The 20,852-nt window shown below is 46.5% G+C and overlaps 1 protein-coding gene across 1 annotated transcript in view; it reads right to left on the bottom strand.

Annotated features, from left to right (window-relative positions):
- Positions 1-8,668: 8,668 nt before the first annotated feature.
- GABRE (gamma-aminobutyric acid type A receptor epsilon subunit) overlaps positions 8,669-20,852 on the bottom strand; it is a 41,922-nt gene continuing 29,738 nt past the window's right edge. Inside the window, exons 4-6 of the mRNA XM_027845074.1 lie at positions 11,659-11,879; positions 10,984-11,066; positions 8,669-8,823 (exon numbers count right to left, since the gene is read on the bottom strand). Of these exons, the coding sequence (XP_027700875.1) occupies positions 8,669-8,823; positions 10,984-11,066; positions 11,659-11,879 (459 nt within the window). The remainder of the gene's footprint in view (positions 8,824-10,983; positions 11,067-11,658; positions 11,880-20,852) is intronic.

Genomic DNA, 20,852 nt, shown 5'->3' with positions numbered 1-20,852 from the left:
AGTTATGGAGTGATTCCCCCAAGGTCTCAAGGCAGTCAGCAGTAGACCCAGGATTCTAACTGAGGACCCCTGATTCCATGTGCAGTATTCTTTCTCCTGCACATCTCAGAAGTCTCCTGAATCTTTTCTTCCCACTATTTTTCAGAGGAGGGAAATGAGACCCAGAGATGGAATAACCTTGCCCAAGGTCCTCAGTGAGGGGCTCAGAGGCTGCTGGGGTGGGGAAAAGTGGGTACTACTTCTACCACCTTTGCCTCACTCCTCTTGACCCGTTTCCCTACTCATTTCCCTCCTGGTTTTCATGTTGCCTCCCCCTGTTCCCATGAAATGGTCTCATTGTTCTGGCCTTGGGCCTCATCTTCCAGCTCTCTAGCCTGCCCTGATCCCTGTCCCAGCTCATATTGATGTCCCTCTTTCAATCCCTAGAACTTCCCAGCTGATTGACTGGAGAGGGAAGATCCAGGTGGCCTTGGTCAGGAGTTTGGAGGTCTTAGTCCTTGTTGGGAGCTAGGGATGGGTGGGAAGGTTGGTGCCCCCAAAGAGGAAATGGGCTCAGAGCCTTCCCATCCTCAGATGCTCTATAGGGACATGGATTTTTGATGGGTCCCTCTGGAGAAGGCCCCATTGTGCCTCATTTCCACAAAGATACCCCAAACTCTACCCTCTTACCCATCACCCCTCCGTCCCTGACCCCTTGAGCCTCTGCCCAAATTTTTGCTCTCAAATGACACCTGGTAGGAGAATTATTCTGTCACCTCTACCCATCAGCCCCAGGCTTTCAGGTGATCATCATGGCAACGGGGGAAGGGAAGAAGCAGTAGGTTCCTGGAGAAAATGTGGAGCAGCCAATTAGCTAAGTGTGATGATTGCAGACAATGGCAGCAGCAAGGGCTTATACATCTGATATTGCTGCACCAATCAAGAGGGAAGGCCTGCTGTTGGGGTGGAAGAAAGGATCCATGTGAGGGCCAGAAATACCATATATATGTCACAGGTCCACATGACATGTTCTAAGCTGGCAAGCCTAGTGATTCATCCCAGAAAATGGGTCTGGGTGGGGAAAAGGGGTGAGCATCCTATCACTTAGTTACAAGTCTAGACTGACTGTGTGTGTGTGTGTGTGTGTGTGTGTGTGTGTGTGTGTATGTGGGTGAGTGTGTGTGTGAGAGAGATCGGTCTATACATCTGTGCTTATTTGCACGACTTGGAAGAATTGTGAGATACAGTAGAATGTAAGATCTCTGAGAACTAGAATTGTTTTATTCTTTGTATTTGTAATTCCAGAGCCTAACACAGTTCCTAGCACACAGCAGGTGCTCAATAACTGCTTGTTAATCGGTTGACGATAGCTGGAGATAGCACTTTATCCATTTCTCCTTCTGTGACTGTCCCACCCACTAAGCATTTTACCACTTGCCCATGACTCATTCTCACTTAAGGGCTCTGGCCTATGAGCTTCTCCCCTGTGCACTCTTTCTTCTTCTGCAGAAACTATTGAGAGCTCAGAATTGGGCCTTTCAGATGTTCAACATCTAGAAGGGCTCTCTTGTCACTGCTTCCCAAAACTTTGCACCATTCTCCAGGTCAACATTAGGACCCATGGCTGTACATCTTCTCTAGCAGGATATACAAGCTGAGGAGGCTTGTCTCTGCCTGGCCCCAAAACATACTCTCCCCCTGGACCCACAGTTCAAAGACTGACTCCCTCACTTTAGAAACAGAATCACTCCGAGGGTCTACACTCCAACACCTTAATGAGCAAAGGTCTATTTCAGGGAATTAGTTCCAGAGATTTGTGCCTGGACACTCATTCTCCCATATTCACCTCCTGCTCAGTACCCAATCCACACTCAGTTCTCTTACCCAATAACTGTTCCATACCCCATGGAGCAAAAATACCCCAAATTAAAAGAAATAGTTTAAACAAAGGATCTTCATACGATGCATGTATTTGCTAATGCAAACTGTCCGAAGTAAGGATGAGTTTATAGCTAACTGGCCTATGTAAGGATTCATCAATACCATCTTTGACTTCAGCAACACCAAGTTGTAACCATCTGAGCTCACTTAACAGTTCAAATAATTTTTAATTATGTAAATAGTGAATAGTCATAGAATGAATAATGGAAATGCAGAAATACCCCTAAAATACCCAGAATTTGGATTTCAAATTGCCACACAAAACAATTATCAAATGACAAGAAAATATCATGATGGATGCTGCTTCTTCCCTGTACCACACCCTCCCCTACCACTCCCACCCTGGGCTCTTCAGCCCTAGAAGGTGCCTTCATAGTAGACCGTACTCTATCTATAGTAGTTCAAGTGGGATTCCTATGAGTCAATTACGGAATCCTTGAATGTTCTAGCTGGAAAGTCCCTTAGAAAGCATCTAGTCCAGCTATTTCATTTCACAAATGGGAAGCTGAGGCTCATGGTGGGTAAGGCCCCACAGTAGGTGGCAGGGCTGGGTCTAGAACTCAGACTCCTAAACCGCTCTTCTCACTCCCCAGCAACACCCCAATTAGATGGCTATTCTTTCCCCCTTGAAGAAGCTAGACTGTAGTCATGTGCCTAGGCTGCACTGGATGCTCAAGAGAATCCAACTTACCCAAGGATGTCCTAGCTGGGGTGGAGTCTCTCTTGATCCAAAAGGAAACCCAGGAGAGCACCACAGTCAATATGCAAGGGATATAGGTCTGAATGGCAAAGTAACCCATCCGCCGGCTTAGGTCAAAAGAAACAGTCATGACCATGTAATCTCCTAGAAGACACAAAGAGTTCGTTAAAGTGCTAAAATATTGGGCTCACCTTTAGTCCTGAGCATCTTTTGGAAAATGGCTGTCTCCTAGGCCTCTAAATGATCTTAGCTGAATGTAAAACTTCCAGCAGAGTATTCAGACTCATAGTAGGGCAAAAAGGAAAAGGAGTTCAAGACTACTTTCTCTTCCTCCTCCTCCTCCTCCTCCTCCTCCTCTACCACCACCACCACCATCATCATCATCATCATCATCATCATCTCCTTTTCCTGGGATCAGAAAGGGGAGGGGGATTGCCCAGTATCACACAGGCAGATGTGTCATCTGGGTGTCCTAACTGCAAGTCCTGAGTCCTTTCCATAACCTCCCCCAGTCTCCACATTTCCTCCTTCAAATCTCAGCCCTCCTCTGCACTCAAGGCTTCCTTGCTAGGAGGACCTGGCTCTTTCTCTAGTAGAGCTAGGCTCTATCTCCGGCTTGGTCTGTTTATTCGTCCTCAAGGCTATTCCAGCTACCCCACTGTTCGTCGTTTGCTTCCAGTCGCTTTGTCCTCCAGATCAAGCTGATAACTTTGACAACTTCTCCTCCACCTCTTCTTTCTACTTCTTCTTCCTCTTCCTTCTCTCTCTCTCTCTCTCTCTCTCTCTCTCTCTCTCTAATGGTTGGCAGAATCCTCTGTTTACTGATGCTTGAGCATATGCTTAAAACACCCTAGCCAGCTGGTCTCCAGGCAAAGAAGATGGTATAATAGGCTGGTTCTAGAGCCTGAGCTGAGAAACGGAGCCTGCAAACTCCAAAGCTGTATTTGTGTAACATCAGAACAGCAGAATGAAAGGGAGAAGATTTAGTCTGTCATTTAGGTCTGCTCACTATTTAGAGACACCTGGATCTATCTAGTTCATTTAAATATGAGGGTTTCAAGACAGTGCAATCAGAGTCAGAACCAGGCTGTGAAAGCTGGAGCTTTCTCCCAGGTACCAGCATCTGAAGGCGACTATGCTTCTTTGCTTCCTGAAGTTATCTGGAGACCACTATCTTCATGCAATGATTTGAAGGGGAAGGTGGGCCCTATTGGAGGAGAAATGAGTGGAGTTGCAGCTCAGCAGTAGTAGGGGTCACCTGCTCTTCCAGGACAATTGCACCTGTGGCCAAATTTGGCCACCAGACCTCACTTTCCCAAGATTTGTCCCAGATGCCTGGTTTTTGAGTTGCAGCTCTGAATCCAGCTTGATCCTTGACTTCAGTCACCATTGATTCCATAGCATCGAGATCCATAGTTTCACAGATCCCTGGAATTTTGGAGCTGGAAGGGACCCAAAAGAGCATCTACTTCTACTTCCTTATTTTTACAGAGAAAGGTGTTGAGGCCCAGAGGAGGCAAAGGGACTTGGAGCAGGAAAGGCTGTTCTGGAGAGGAGAGTTTCCTGCCCATAGCTCAGAGAGTTTGGACTTGATCCTCTCAAAGGATTTCCAATTGTCTGTGCATTATCAACCTTCTATGAAGGAAAGAAAAAGAATCAAATTCATTCAACCTCAGGGAGAAATTTGGAGGATCTTCATCAGTTATCCCCAGTTCCTCCACCTTTAGCCTGAAGAGTCAGTCCACTTCTCCTTGGGTGACCATAATCTCATTATCAGAAAAATTGCCCCAGTCTGAGCTTCCAAGGGGCGCTAGGGCCAGGCCAATTGTGTAAAGAAGTACACAGAGCATTGCACGTGGATGTTGGTTCTTACCAGAATGTCTCTCTGACCCCCACCTCACCATTGTGGGACTATACTTTGATTGGAGGAGATACATGACAACTGCACCCTTGACATCCAATATGATGTGGAGACCAAAAAGGCCAATGAGATTTTGAGCTACGGTAAGCAAGGCAGAGCATCCAGGAATAAGAGGCAATAGTCTCACAATCTTCTGCCATGGTCAAACTACACCTGAAGTATGGTATTCAGTTTGGGGCTATGTGAGTATAGGCATTGATAAGCCAGAGAATATGCTGAGGAGGGCAACCAAGATGCATAATGGGATCATTTGAAGGAAATGGTGGTGTTGAATTTGGTGAAAAGAAGGCTGCTGTAGCTGCTGCTGCTGGAGCATCATGTCTGACCTCAAGAACTTGAAAGATGGTCATGTGAAAGAGAGATTAGATAGGTTCTGCTTGGTTCTAGAGGGCAGAACCAGGAGCAATGGCTGCAAGTTGCCAAGGAGCAAACTTAGGCTTGATATACTAGAAAAATAGACCCTCCCTAACAAGGAGACTTGTCCCAATGTGGAATGAGCTGTCTTGGAGGGGAGGGGTTGGTTTCTCCTCCCTGAATGTCTTCAAGTTGAGGAGAGATGACCACTTTTTGATGGGCTGCAGTAGGGATTCTTTTTGGGGTGTGCCTTGGATGGCTGCTGGGGTCCTTTCCAACTCTAAAATTCTGTGATTCCAGGATTTTTCATCAGGCATCACCATCATCTGACTGTTGCCAAGATGGGCATAGAAAGACTCCTCAAATTTTCCCAGAACCAAGGTTAGGACTGTTCTTTGGACCACATGCCCTGGTGTCCCAACTTGTTAGAGATAAAAAAGTGTTGCCTGAGTATCATGGCTTAGGGGTGCCAGCTGAGCTCTTCTGGTTGTCTCTTCTCTGGCTTATGGGCAGTCTGGCCTGGAGTGTCTATGGTCTGAGGTCCTTGGGGCTCCAGGTTTCCAGTACTTCCTTTCCATTTGCAGCCTCTGAGGTAGCTCTTCGGTGCTCCAAGGCCAAACCAGCTGCTCTAATTTCGCCAGTTCTCATCTCTCAATCAGAGGTTCATGCAATTTAATGCATCCCAACTTAACAGCAATCTTCTCACAGCTAGTAACTCATCAGTTTGGGACTGTTTCTTTGCCAAGTTAATATTTTCTTGCTACAGATAGATTTATTACCCCATCGACCTTTTCTATTTATTCTTAGTTTCTTCAGGGGCCAGAAAGGAATCTTTTTTTTTCCTTTGCTAAGAAAAGCTGAGAGATGGAAATCCTTCTTTGGGGACTGGGGAAGGAAACCAACTCAGTACATATACTCTATGCTTCCTGGGTGGCCAAAAAAGCCAAGTGGCTATGAATAAGTCATAAATGGTGGAGACAGCAGGAAGCCTCACTGGTGTGGCTTCCTGGGAACTGATGTGTAGCATGTTAAACTTTCCTGCCAGACCAGGGTTCTGACTGAAAGCTTGGGGACCATAGCTCATCAGTTACAGTTTGGATTAAGAAACTAGCCTTAAGACTTTTAGCAGACTCTGAATATAGACTTGGCTTCTGCTGGTGGTAGATACCCTTGTATCTTTGCCTTCCTCAGTCAATGTTTCCCCCAGAGTGGTGCAGTGTAAGGAACGTTGGATTTGGAGTTAGAATACCTGGGTTCAAATCCCTATTCTGCTACTCTGTAACCTTGGGTAAGTCATTTCCTTTATTTGGGGCCCACCATCCTTTCAATCACCTAGGTTAAAGCCTCAGTATCATTCTTGACTCCTCACACTCACCCCACATACCCAATCAGTTCATTTTTCCAGCTCATCCAATCAGTTCCTTTTTTGTTTCTATCATTACATCTCTCTTTGATGACCCCTTCTCTCCATTTTCACTGCCATCACCCTAATTCAGGTTTTCATACCATAAGAGCCTCCTATTTTGTCTCACTGCTTCAAGTCTCTTCTGATGCCACTTCAATCCATCCTTTACATGGCTTCCAGGGTAATTTTCCTAATATGCAGGTCTGACCGTGTCACTCCCTTACTCAATAAACTGCAGCGGCTCATTATTACCTCTAGGATCAAATAGGAACCGCCTTTGTTTGTCATTTAAAGTTCTTCACAACTTTGCCCCACCCTATCTTTCCAGACTTATTACACTCTAGACCTTGCCACATACTCCATGGTCTAGTCATGGTGGCCTTTTACTGTTTCTCACAACTCCCATTACCATGCACCATCACCCATGTAATTTGCACAGGCTTTTCTTGAACCATCCATCTGCCCCTGAAAACATTGTTTTTCCTAATAGGCACCAAGGAATCAGACTCGGAGTTAGGCCTTGGGGATCAACCCACAGAGATATCAGGGTCCATTGATGGTCTTGGCTTCAAGTCCCATAATAAGGTATTCACCCAGCTGGGAGTACAGACCTGGGAACCCAGGAATCTCCTTTCCTCCATTGTATGGAAGAAAAGGGGGAATGGGTTTGCTTTTTTCGGCTATAGAGAATTCAATTTTACCCAGTTCAATGGAGAATTCATCAAAGAGTTGGGGGAGTTCAGTGGGCAGGTGTCTGTGACCCTGGTCACAGCCCACTGCACAGATCCTTTGTGAGTGGTCCCAGCTCATTCCAGCTCTGACAAAAGCCCAGTGCTCAGCATTTCCTAAGACAGAAGCCTTCCCAAAGAGCTGATCTGGCCACTTCTTCGACTGAAATGCACATTCACACAATTGCACCTGCCAATTGATCTGTCTAGGAGTCCTATTGGGTGGTGTGAGAGTCAAGGTCAGAGAAAAACATGCTCAACTTGGGCCTTGCTTAAACCTTTGGCTTTGGTGAAATATGTAGTCGAGTCGAGGGACTGGGTCCCAGCTCTGACTGACAATGTGGGGCATCTAAATGAATCAGCGATCTCACTATCTGATTGCACTTTCAAGTGATTCTGAGGCAACCTTATCCTCTACCACTAGACTGAGTCGAGAGGCTTGCTTCCTTATTCTAACTCAACCATCTGCTAGAGGGCAAACCCCAGTGACTTGGTCAAAGCTTCTCCAATGATCAGTTCCCTAATCTATGTGGTAGCTGCCCTTGCTCATTCCCAGGGCTGCTAAGAAGCTCAGAAGGCATAATATTTGATATGCCCTAACAGTGAGGAGAGTAGGGGTTGTTATTATTTTCATCCTCAGTAGAATGAAAGCTTGAGGGCTAGGAATGGTTTTCACTTATGCCTTTGAATCATTTTGCATTCAATTCAACAAATATTTATCGAGTGCCTACTATGTGCAAAGCATTATACTGGTTCTGGGGGTACAAAGCCATAAAGGAAATAGTGCCCGCCCTCAAGGAGTTTGCATTTTACTAGACGGGCCCCTCATGTTCATTTGTAATTGAGTTAATACAGAGCATATAACAAAATAATTCCAAGAGGGAGAGAGTGCTAATGATTGGAGAGAATCATCTCATGTAAGACATGAGCACCTAAGCTATGATCTAAAAGGAAGCCAGGAATTATACCAGGCAGAATTGAAGAGGGAGTGCACTTGAGACATGAGGGACCACTTGTGCAAACACACAGAGGCAGGAAATAGAATGTTACATATGGGGAACAGGCAGCTGGCTAGTTGGCCTAGAATAGAAAGTGAATGAAGGAGAGTAATTTGAAATTAGACTGGAAAAGTGGGGTAGGAGTCAAATTGTGGAGGATGTTAAATCTCAAATATGAAGGTTTTACATTTTCTCCTAGAGGCAATAGAGAGCCATTAATGACTCTTGAGTAGGGGAGTTTCAGGAGAAGATAAAGAGTTCTATTTTCAATGCTGAGTTTAAGATGCCTATAGGATGTGACTATTCTGGGTAGAGATGTCCAGTAGGCAATTAGTTGGTAATGGAGGATGGGAGCTCAAGAGGAATTAGGGTTGGATGTCTACTATAGCCTTGGGAGTTGTCTGTGTAGAGCTACTGATAGAAGACAATCTGTCCGGTCCTTGGTCTCCTGTTTCAAGGTCACACTGTGCCCCATGCTGCCCTTCTCCTTCGCCCCCACCCTCATTTAATCAAAGTGCTTTTTAGTCTGAGGCCTTTCAATTCACTTCTGGGGGGGGCATTGGCGGGTGGCACTGCCCAGCTTTGGCCTCTCTCTTAGCCCTGACTTGCTTTGTTCCTCCCCACTATCAACTGTACCTTGATCTACAAAATGGCCTTACCAGCACCAGTCCGAAGGACTTCGGATGTGTTCCGCAGTCCCGTAAAGTCAAACTGGTAGAGCCTCCAGGAGCGCTGGTCAGATACTTCAATGGAGTAGCGCCTCCAACGGTAAACGATCTCTTCGGCTGGATAACCATCTGGAAAATGGGAGAGCCCGGAGATATGCTAAGGCCATACCCCGACAGGCTTGTTTGAATGAAGCCTGATTAGTTGTCTGGCCCTCTGTAGTCTAGTAACCCAAGTTAGAGCTGTCATGTGTATTTGAAACACCTGGCATGGCCCAGGAGAGACCCTCCATTTTCCAAACATCCCAGAGGCTTTCTGCCATTGTCTTGAGAATAAGTCATGGTGCTGGCCTCTGCTTGTAGAGCATTTTATAGTACGTGCAAGGCTCCATTTTATAGAAAAGGAAACCAAGGCTCACATGGTTAAGTGACTGCCACTTACTCACCTTCTGACCCTGGGGCTGAATTAGGACTTGTACTGAGGTCCTCTAACTCCACATCATTGCCCTTTGCATGATTCCACAACCCTTTTGGCTTAAAATTAGGGCACTGCTCCCTAACCCCCCCAACTTGGAAGTTGGATTTTTAAGATCATTTAACCAAGAGTGAAGTGGAAGAGCTGAGCCCAGTAAAATTCAGGCTATCCTTCAAATTCAATAGGTGGCCCAGGGCTTCTCTCTGTCATTGGGATTTGCCTTCTATTATCCCACTGCTGGACCTTCTCTGTCTAGTGAGCTCTCTTGGTTACTCTCAGACTCACTTTGCTTTCCTTTTGGTAACTTTCATCCAAAACACCCCCAGGGGAACTCTGGACAATGTGTGTGTGGGGGGGGGGGGGGTCACTGCAGCAACTTCAAGATAAACCATGGTAGTAGGAACAGTCAAGTTTGGCTACTCCTTCCCTAGGTCCTGGCCTCACAAAGGGCCAAACTGCTGTGACAGTTGTCATCCTGATCGAGCCCCAAGGGCTCAGTTTTGGAGTCCTGCCATTTCTCCTCCCCTCCCCTTCCAAACAGATTGGATTAGTCCCAAGCCTAGACCCAGGCTTGTCATGGAAGTGAATACTACAGGTACTCCTATCAGTGGGTAACAACCAATTTGGGAAAAGACATAGAAGCCTATCCCCAACTCCCCCACTACCACTTCTAAATTGGGCATCTGGAAACCCCACTGGCCTGGTCATTTTTCAAACCATCCTTTTCAACCTAATGGAGAAGTCTCAACCTATCCATGAAGCCTTCCCCAGCCAGGGTCCAGTGTTCTCTCCCTTGCTCCTCTTATATTCACTAGCTGTACCATTTCCTTGGCACCCAAGGAAATATTCACCGCTGCTCCCTGCTTCCTCCTCTTGTACTATGTGAGAATGCCTAGTGTAGAGGTCAAGGACCTGAGTCTGAATCTTGACACTGCTACTTACCACCCATGGGACCTTGGGAAAGAAACTGAGCTTCTCTGGGCATTTGTTTCCCCCTCTGTAAAATTGGAGAGTTGGACTAGATGACCTCGAAGGTCATATCCAGCTCTGATATACTCCCCTCCCCTCCCCTCTCCTCTCTTCTCTCTCATATTTTGTGTTTATTCAATTTTTCCTATGCATTAATCTCTGTCTTATCAGCTAAATGCCCATTCCCCAAGGGCAGATGGCATATCTTTCTTGTCTGAGGAGTCCCCACAGTAGTGAGCAGAGTCTAATAACTGAGTAGGTACCCAAGCAATATTTGTTGCCTGTCTCTAGCTGTTCAGTTCTCTCTACCATCTCTGAAGTTTGAGTTCGATCAGCCTGCCATCACCCTAAAGTGATGGGTATCAAATACACAGGGATCGATTGCTGGATGTGAAACAGGCCTCATTAGAAAATCACTGAAGGCCTGAGAAATGCCCCGTCATCATCATCACTGAATCTGTGGCCTGCCAAGTGAGCTTATTCCACCTCTGAGACTGCCCCCTTCACCACCACTACTTTGGTAACTGGTTTTCTAGAGGCACTAGCCCCCAGTAGCTGAGTCAGACAGGATCATTCGGAGGGGAATTGCTGGTCTTCCTCCATTGAGGTCTGTTCAGTCTATGAGATAAAGCACCAAAGGGCTTGGGAAGAAGGGTCCCGGTGCTGTGCTCTGCACAGGGGGAGGAGGCTGGTGCTGACAGAATGACTCAACAGGAATTCTAATGAATGGGAAAGCTCTCAAGCCCAGGGACTCAGGAATCAGTAAGAAGGAAGGAGGGCCAAGCTAGGTGAGGGGGGAAGGGGAGGAAGAGAAAAAGAATCTGGGAACCTCCACAGCAGGTACTTACAGCTAGAGAAGATGAGAGGGCAGGAGTGAGTGTCCATTGGGAAGTTCTGGAGTTGGAGGAGACATTCAGCCTCTATGGTCAGCCTGGAAAGGGGAGAGAGAGAGAGACAGAGGTGCCTTGTGAGATGGAGGATTCACCCCTCTCGCTAGCCAGCATCATGGCCTCATAGGCTTCTAGCTGGAAAGGATCTCAGCAATCACCCAGTGCCCCTTATCATCCACACAATGGCTTAGACCTCTGACTGGGTTGGAAAGAGTACTGGGTTAGGAGGCAGAGAAACAGGATCCAGATCCAGGTTTGGCCACTTACGACCTGTGTAAGGTCACCTGGGTGAGTTTAGGCAAGTGATTTCCCTTGTCCAGGCATCCATTTCCTCCTCTATAACGGGAGAGGATTGAACTAGATGTCTCTAAGATTCCTCCCTCCCAGATTCTATTATTTCCCCCACTCCATACTTCTAGGGCCCTCCCTGACCACCAGAGCCAGAGTCCCCACTCGGGGTCATGACCCTGGGCTGGCCAGCTCCTTGGCCCCACTCCCACTAGGAAAGAATGCCAAGGCCAGGTCCCCCTGCACATTGACGAGAAGGGGCCCGGTCAGGTGGGCAAACCAAGCACTCTGAACTTTTGTCTGGTGGCAAGTCCTGGTCCCCGAATCCTCCGATGTGCCACGTACCTAAGGGTGTAGAGAACCTTCCCGTCATTCCAGATGCGCAGCAGCTGATTGGGGGTAGTGATCCAGTGTGAGTCAGCCCTCTTAGAGTTCCGGAAAAAAGTGTCGGGGATCCAGATGCGGCTTACCATGTTACTGTTTAGAGTTAGGGCTTTCAGGGTGCTGTTGAAGCGGAGGCGGCGGTCATACCAGCTCTGGGCAAAGAAAATGTCAATCGTGTATTCCTAGCACAAAGGAAGGGAAAGGCTCATTAGATTCCCCTGCATGGCAGAGTGGGCGGAATGAGGAGAGAAGGCCAAGACAGAAAGATGGGCTACCTCACCATAGGGACCCAGGAGGCAGAGCGGTATAGTAGAAAGAGTCCTGGACAGGAGCCCAGGAGGGGTTAAGTGACTTTCCCAGGGTCACACAGCCAGTGTCAAATGTTTGGTCTGAGGCCAGATTTGAATTCAGGTCCTCCTGACTTCAGGGTCAGTGTTCTATACACTGTGCCACCTAGGTGCCCCATGAGTACTGTTTTTGCTTTGGTTTTGCATATGATGTAGTCTACCTCCTAGACTGCTCTGAGGTCTGTTGTGTATGGAGTATCTTATCACTAACATTTCCCATGACTGAGGGTAGACCACCTTCCCATCCTTTTAGGAATTTCTACATCATGTAATGGGATGGCCGTTGGCATATCTCACACCACCGAGCTAGCCACAGAAAATTCCCTCTAGTATCGTACAAGTCTTGATTCATGACATATGAGCAGTCTCACTCGACCATATTGAGTGGCCTCTCTTCCAAGTAGGTCATATTTCTGGAGAACTGCCATATTGGGAATCTCGGCAATCTCATGTGGCCATGTGGCAGTTCTCATCTTGCACAGGTCAAGCAAGCAGAAGTAGCCCTATTCCTGAAAGATTGATACATAGTCTGAAGCTCATGTCCGTGTGGCAAGCTGAGGAGCAGGACTGGTTGGAATCTAACCTTATCATGTTCGTGCAATAAGTTGTAAAGATAGAACAACTGCCTGACTGAGGTTCAGAGATTCTGTCAGGTCCATTTGGCATCATGTAGATAAAAAATCAGTCATCTCCCTGAATAGCTTATTTTTCCATCGGTGGTTTTGATGCCTTGAAGACACAAGCTCAGAGTACAATTTGAAACACAGCAGTAGAATTGAAACCTATTAAAATTGAATGGCTAAGCTTGTTCCCTGTTATGTCACCTACTCAATGAGCACATTTATTAGTTTGTGCTCAAGAGTCTTCTTAGGGGAAGGAAGAAAAATCGATACAGGAAAGTTTGGCTTAGAAGAGAGCAGAAGAATAAGGAGAGGACCCAGATGCTCCTAGGCCACTGTTAATGGTGGGTGGTCCAAGATCAGAATAACAAGAGGTGCTGGCCTGGGAGTGTGGAGTCCAGAGTCTCAGTCCCTCTTCTGCCACTAACTCATTGAGTGACTTTGAAGCACAGAGAAGCAGAGACTTGCCCAATTTCCCCAAATCTATACCTGCAGGAAGTAGTTGGACCAGAAGATCACTTAGATCCCTTCCAGCTCCAGCACTCCCCAAATATGAGTGTTCAAAAGCATCAACTCCAATGACTCTGGCCTGGGACCATAGCTTGGAATTAAGGTACAGGCTTTGAACTGGTCACTAGTAACTAAAATGACCAGAAAATACTTTGGGGATTGGGAACATTTTACAGAAAGCCCAGTGAGGCCCACACCAGCTTTCCATTTGAGATGCTCGCAGAGGTCTTAGAGGGCTAAGGCCATATGTCCAAAGAAGATCTCAACACCTAGACATTAGGGACTGCCCATGGAAGCCATGAGCACTGAAAAGAGGACCAGCTTGTGTTGTCACTCACTTCCCAAGCACCTGCTCATAATCTAACTGAGGTCCACATCCTCCAATGAGTACTGTCCTATTTCTCCCAACGTTCTTGCCTGTGGAAGGTTTTGAAGCCAAAATTGTATTTTTTCCCATATTAGAAATGTATTAATAAATGACTTATATATCTAAGGGATAATATTTGAAGTTGATGTTAACATACATTCATGGAGCCTAGGCCCTTTAAAATCCAGAGTAGACACAGTGCCTTCAAAACTTCACGTTCCTTTTCTAACCTCTATGTGTAGGGGGAGACGAGAAGCCAGGTTTTCTCATGAATATAATTGGGGCCAGTAGAGATGAGATGAGATTAAGGTGAAACAACAATTGAGCTCCACAGAGTGTTTGGAATTCTTTCAGCAATCTGGAAGAAGGTAGGAGTTCATGACACCAGGCTCTGTCCTCCATGCCTCATTTCATGGGCAAGGCAACATTTATTATACGTGCTCAGAGTAGCTACCTCTGTAACACAACATCTGTTCAGATATATCTTTGTACGTGATTCAGGATCAGATGAAGGCAAAACTTGCTTGAAGAGTCACCGCCTCTCGGAGCTTCATGGAGCCCAGGAAGATGTCACTTTCAGCTCCCAGACCCAGAGTCCTTTATGGGCTGCAGTTCCAGCCATCACACATGGAGAGAGGCACTGACAAGCTAGAGCATGTTCAGAGAAAAGTGGCTCTGAGAACCAGGGCACAGGAGAAATAGTTGGAGGAGGTAGGGCTGTGTAGTCTGGCAAAGATAAGCCTTTGAAGGATGAGAAAGTTACCTTCAAGTATCTGAAGGGCCCTTTTGGAAAAAAAGGATTAGACTTATCTCTATGGCTTTAGAGGGCAGAATGAGGGCCGGTGGGTGGAATCTCTAGGGAAACTGACTTGGGCTTGGTTGTAGGAGAAAGTGTCCATGATAAACTATCTAAGATGGGAATGAGTTGCTCCTCATGAAATAGTGAGGTACCCATGCCTAGAGGTATTCAAGTGGAGGCTTGAATCCCTATCTGTTAGGGGAGATTCTCCAGGAGATTCCTAAATGCAGCAGGAGGTCACAAGGGGTGCCTCCTAAGAGCCTGTCCTTTTAGCTACCTGTATGAACCTTCAGCAGAGGGGTCATTTCCTCCTTGCATACTGGGCCCCAGGCTTGGTCCTTACCCCTGTGTGTCCCTTCTTGCCAGAGTCAGGAAGTCATTGAGCTCTTGGCTTTTGAATACAAGCCCAATGACCTAGTTCTGAAGCTTTTAGCTTCTGCTTAGCAGCAGTGGTGGCCAGGGAATTCGGAGAGTCCTTGAGTTTAGACATGACATCAGCCAGACTGCAAGCAACTGGTGGCCGGCAGACCCATCTGTCTGCACTCGCTGACGAGGTTGTTATTAAAACAGCAAAGCTGTGGCTATAGGATGCTAAGAAGGCAGGTGGAGCACCAGAATGGAGGAGGAGAGCTCTGGACACCTTGGGGCCAGAGCTCGTGAGGCCCTGCAGGACAGGGCCTGCTGTTATTCTGTTCTCTCCCCCTCCCATTGTCGGGGTTGGTTATTTCTGTCACTATGAGATGCCAAGCTGAGAAGAAGCCAGAGCGTAAGTAGCCTTAGAAAACCAGCAAGGACTTGAGGTGGTGATGATGACCTCTACAAGGCCTTTCACCAAGGTCCAAGTCAACCCTGCATCATAATGGGACCTGCTTGGAATAGCCCCTTGGCGGTTGCCTTTCTCCTTGGGCCACTAGGGAACTCAAGGGGAAGGACATTGTTTTTGCTTTTTTAGGGGAGTTCATTTGTAATGATTTCTGTGGAAAGGGAGTATGGGGGCAGTGGTATAGGCACAAAATGATGAGTCAGAAAACTTGGACTTTCCTCCTTGGCTCTGTTAACAACTAGATATGTGACCTTGGTCAAGTAACTCCTCCTCTCTGGGCCTCAGTCTCCTCCTCTAGAAAATGGAAGGGTTAGAACGTATTATTTCTAAGGGCCCTTCCAGCACTGATATTCTATTCACTTGACAATCGGAGAAAAGCAAAGTCATAAATTAGCCCAAACCTGGTGCAAGTTGGTGGGAGGGGTTGTCGTGGTGCAGAGGACAGTACAGACCGAGGCCTGGTGCTACCAAGGGACCGTCCCATCGTGTGTGCAGTCATGCCAGGAGGGAGGGAGGGCCTATCCCCAGAGAGTTCTGGAGGCAATTGCACCTTCTGCCTCCAGAACACTGAGGTAAGGCACCAGAGTGGTGGGTGCTGTAGGGCGGAAGCATCCCCTTGCACATGTCAGCACCCTGGAACAAAGGCCCACTTCTCCCATGTTAGTTCTGGGGCTGAAGAAGCAGTATCCTGTGACCAAGGGCACACAGTAAGACAAGAGAAGAGAGGCTCCTTCCTTCCTTCTGGATACTTTGCTATATCACTAACCAACATGACCATCGTTAGCATCACAGCCAGCAAACTTGAAGGTTTGCAGGGTGCTCAGTGTCCATCATTCTCTTTGATCTTTACAACAACCCTGTCAGGCAAGTACTGTGGCCATTACTATCCCCATTTTACAGATAAGAAAACTGAGACAGAGAGATGAAGTGACTTGCTTAGGGTCACACAAGGCAAGATTTAAACCCAGGCCTTGTGGACATCAAGCCCCACACACTATCGACTACTCTGGTCTATGCCTCCTACACTTATATCCTGACACACAGACAAGTCCCTGCGCTTTCTCTCCCTGGTAACTCAGTACATAGGAACAGAAACTTTGGAATCCAAATGCTCACAGCTCCTTTCCAGGCAAAGGTGACAGTCCAAGAATTTAAGGCTTTCCTGGTCATCTCCTAGCCATGAAGAAGGTGGCCACTCCACCTGATGAGCTTTACCAAGGCCGGTGCTTGAGTACTGTTCATTCTAGCCCAGTCTATCAGCTGACCTTGCTACTTGTCCATTTTAACAGGCAAAGCATCAACCTCTTATTCAGCCATGCCTTTGGAGGGAAGGCTCAGAAACTCCCTGGAGGCCTGAGAAAGACCCCCTTTTAGGCTGCTCTCAGGCTAATGTGTCCATCCCACTGGAAGGCCACACAGATGTGCAGTGTCAGCATGAACCCTGGTTCAGCCTGCTTGGGCCGCTATGCCTTTGAGTACCCATGTTAGGAAAGAACGGGTTGTACCACATGTACTCAGATCCCACACCTGCTCCCATGGAGCTCACAGTTTCCTGCAAAGGGTCATTGGTTCTGACTCTTTAGAGAGTCCAAGCTGCTGCAAAATAAGGACACTCTTGCCCGACCATTACCCAGGGCTCTAATGCTCCCTCTGCCACTAATTAGCTCTGGGACCCTAGGGCAAGTCATTTCCCTTCCTCAGGACTCAGTGTCCCCATCTGGAAAAAAATAGGGAATTGGACAAGATGATCTGTTTGCCACTGAAAGCTTCTGTAATTCTGGGGGGGGGGTGGTTTCTGTGATTCTAGGAGGAGGTTCTATGATTCGAGGAGGGGGTCCTATTATTCTAGGAGAGGGGCTCTTAACCTTTTTGGTTGGTTTCATTATGGACCCCTTTGGCTGTCTAGGAAGTACATGTGATCTCTAAGGCCCCTCTGAGCTACAAAATCCTCTCCAGAAAGGGAGTGACTAGCTGTCATTAGTGAGGAAGGGCAAGAGTCATTGCTAAGTCTCTAAGGCAGAGAAAGGCTGCCCTTCCGGGTGTCACTTGGGTGCTGCCCCAGGAGTGGCTTGGATGAGTGGGGGTGAGGATGGCTAGACAAACCCAGGGTGACCTCCCTTCTCAGCCCTCTCCTTTGACACTGCCTAGCATGGCGTGCTGAGTGGGCACCCCCAACACCTCGTTGATTGATGGATTGATGGTGCGAGAAGGTGGTAATTGTGTTCTTCAAACTGCCACATACGAACTCTGGTCGTCCTTCAGCACTTGGCATGCCTGACATTCTCAGAAACCTCCCTCCCCTCCCCCTAGTCTTACTTGTTCTAAGCTCCTGCTTGTGCCAAATTCCCATCTGCCAACTTCTCCTAAAACTCCATAATTGGGCAAGGAAAAAAGACAAATGGTCTTTGTGTCTCAAAGTCACACAAAGGGACAATGGGGATGGGGCTGAGGATGAAAAAGGGGATAGGGATAGAGGAAAAGATGGGGATGGGGAACTTGGTTTTCTCAATTCCTAAACAGGGAACCACATTCCATGCCCCAGCATTCTAAAGTTTGATGTCCCTTGGAGGAGGATTCCACTCAACCCAATGAACAATTACAAAGTGCTTCCTGTGTGCCAGACACCATGCTTGGTGCTGAGAACACAGAGGCAAAAGCTAAACCGGCCTTGTCCCCAAGGACCTTTCAGTCAACTAGGAAGATAGGATGTATTCGTAAGTGGATGTGAAACAGATAGAAATAATAAAGTCATTTGAAGAGGAAGAGAGTACTAAGAAGGGTGGGGGGGAGAGGAATTGGGAAAGGTCTTCTGTAGGAGATAGCATCTGAGCTGTGCTTTGAGGGAATACATTCCATGCCTGTATGGGAGAGAGATGTGGGATCTCTTCATTGAAAAACAAGGCTTGCTAAGGTGCCATGCAGGCAGGCACTTGGCATACTCCCATATAGAAGGGGTAGAAAGTCAATAATGACAGCCTTATGGTATCGTAGAAAGAGGGCTGAGCTTGGAAGTCAGAAGAGACTTGGGAACGAATCTCTCCTCCAACACTTCCAGTGGCTGTGGACATATCACTTAGCCTTTCTGAGTCTCAGTTTCCTCATCTGAAAAATGGGGATGATGAGAGTTGCAACACTCATCTCCCAAGATTGTTGGGAGGTGCTTTTTAAGTTGTAAAGGCTATACAAATGTCATCTATGATTGCTATTATACACATAAACAAAATCAATCTTCTTCCACCTGGCTTCACCATTTCAGCAATATTTGGGTCTGTGTTTGGCCTATGATTCCCTAGTGCCCAGCATTTCAGCAGCTAGCCCATAGTCAGGATCCAAGAAAGCCACCATTGAAATTCATTTCTAGTATACTGTCCTGTGCTATCTGACTCCCAGGAAGATAGCAACATATAGGAATGCATACTGGCTAAACAGTTTGAAAGGCAAAGGCTTGGCTCCCTGGGCTTGGACAAGCTCTCTTTGCTTTGTTCCAGTGAATGGAGCCTCCAGGGAATGACAATCAGACAGAAGAGAGGATGAATGGGAAGATGGTGCTTCCCTTTTCAAAACTGCTTCTTCACTTGATCTCTAGCGGAGCTCCGATTTTTCTAGCAAACGCCCAATTACCCTTTCATCTGGTTTGCATTCTCCTGATGGCCTAGGTATTCTCTCTGTCATTTAATGGGCTGAAATCTGAATTCCACAGAGACTTCTCCCAAATAATTTTGGGTGGCTTTAGTTTACTTTGCACCACTTGATATGTACTCAAAGCATCTTTTTATTTAAAAAAAATGTTATGGTCTGGACTTCTGATTTCCTCTTCATGGGGGAACTCCCTGTGTGAACATTCTAATCACTAATACAGATGAAAAACTTGTCTGTAACTTACCATCTTAGAGAGCTGCTTGGGGCAACAAGAGGTAAAGTGACTTGCACAGGGTCACTCAGTTTGTATATGCCAAAGGCAGTACTTGGACCTAGGCCCCCTATCCACTTTGCCATGCTGTCTCTCAGATATTACATAAACTTTTTTTTACATCCACTTAAGCAAAACATAAACTTTCTGGCCTCAGTCTTCCCCTCTCTAAAATGAAAGCCAGGAGTAGTGTGGATGACCTTGAAGATGCATCTAAGCACCCAAATCCCCAGGCTCTACCTTGCACCTGTTACTCTCTACTTCTCATTTGTCAGTTTCAATAAATATCCCAAGAGAGGAAGGACAGGAGGCAGGCCCAATCAGGATTTCTCTACGTCAGGCAAGAATAGTTTCTTCCTAAAGAAAGGACAGCTGGCCTCCATGGGGATTCTTTTTTTGGATAAAATGCTGAGGTCCCTTCCAACTTTAACATTCTGGGATTCTGGAAAATTACAAAACTGATGAACTTCTATTGATAAAACTAGAGATAGAGAGAGCTGGAGACAAAGATGGAGCTAGAGCTAGGGCAGTTGTATGGGTTGTTGATACAACCACAAATCATAGTCTGGATAAGAGAGATTTTTCATCTACTTGGCTTTTCTTGTGGAGACAGTTAAGCTGAACCTTTTTGAGTAATTACGGATCTCGCTTTGGAAGCTCTGCAGTGTCCTGGGACCTGATACAATCGATGCGATGTCATTTGCAAACAGAAACATCTGCAAGACCTCAGCATCTATAGACAATCCTTCTTCCATTCGGACATCTTGTTGGTTGTCATCTGGGACAGTGGTGGCAAGCATACATCTTCCTACTTTATGCCTCACTTGATATTCATAATCAGGATTGTGATTCAGAGTTTTCTGTTCCTGCATGCTTTCAGGAATCTCGTTTGATTTTGCCATATATGGAAAAACTAAATAATATTAAGAATGACTAACATGTATATACCACATCACTTTCTGCTCAGTTCCTGGTTGGTTCCACCTTGACAGCACCTGCCTTGTCCACCAAAGGGCGACTCCACCCTGGGTGATCCTCACTCATGGCTAAGTCTCTGTCTGAGACTACCTTTTCTGGAGGAGTGCTAAGCCATGCTAGTCACTTTATTTCTTGTTCACTCTCTGATATGCTCTCCCTCCAAACCAGTTGTCCTGCTCCGATGGTGGTACTCTCTCCCCTCTCCTTTCCCGTACTTTGTCTTGCCTGATTAGAATGTAAGCACCTTTAGAAAAGGCTTGGAACAGAGCAAGAATTTAATAAATGATGTATCTGTCTATTCATCCATCTATCTAACCAATCTATCATCTCTATATCTACCTACCTACCTACATATCTATCCATATATCTACTGTCTACTTACCTCCCTACATATCTGTCCATCTACCCATATATCATCTATCTGCCCATCTATCTATTCATTGAGCTGTCATTTATGTCTGTCTATCCATCCATTTACCTATCATCTATCTGTCCATCTATCCATTTATCTATCATTTATGTCTATCTGCATATTTATATCCATCCATCCATCCATCTTTGCAAAGCACTTTCCATTCATGATCACATTGGCTATAATGATGATGGAATTTGGTTTTTAATATGCACACAGGTTCATTCTGTTGATTCAATGCATTCCACTTGAATTTGTCTGAGTTACCTATAAGTACACCCCACTTAATATTCTTAATTGGTTCCAAGGAAACATGGCATTAGATAAAATAACATCGCAGGGGGCTGCAGGAACAGTGTGCTAAATAGGCAACCAGCTGAATGATGTTA

The sequence above is a fragment of the Vombatus ursinus genome, unplaced genomic scaffold, assembly GCF_900497805.2.
Source record: "Vombatus ursinus unplaced genomic scaffold, bare-nosed wombat genome assembly UNPS02014951.1, whole genome shotgun sequence".
Taxonomy (NCBI): Eukaryota; Metazoa; Chordata; class Mammalia; order Diprotodontia; family Vombatidae; genus Vombatus; species Vombatus ursinus.
The sequence above is the reverse complement of the archived record's forward strand: the minus strand, read 5'-3'. Positions and strand labels throughout refer to the sequence as shown.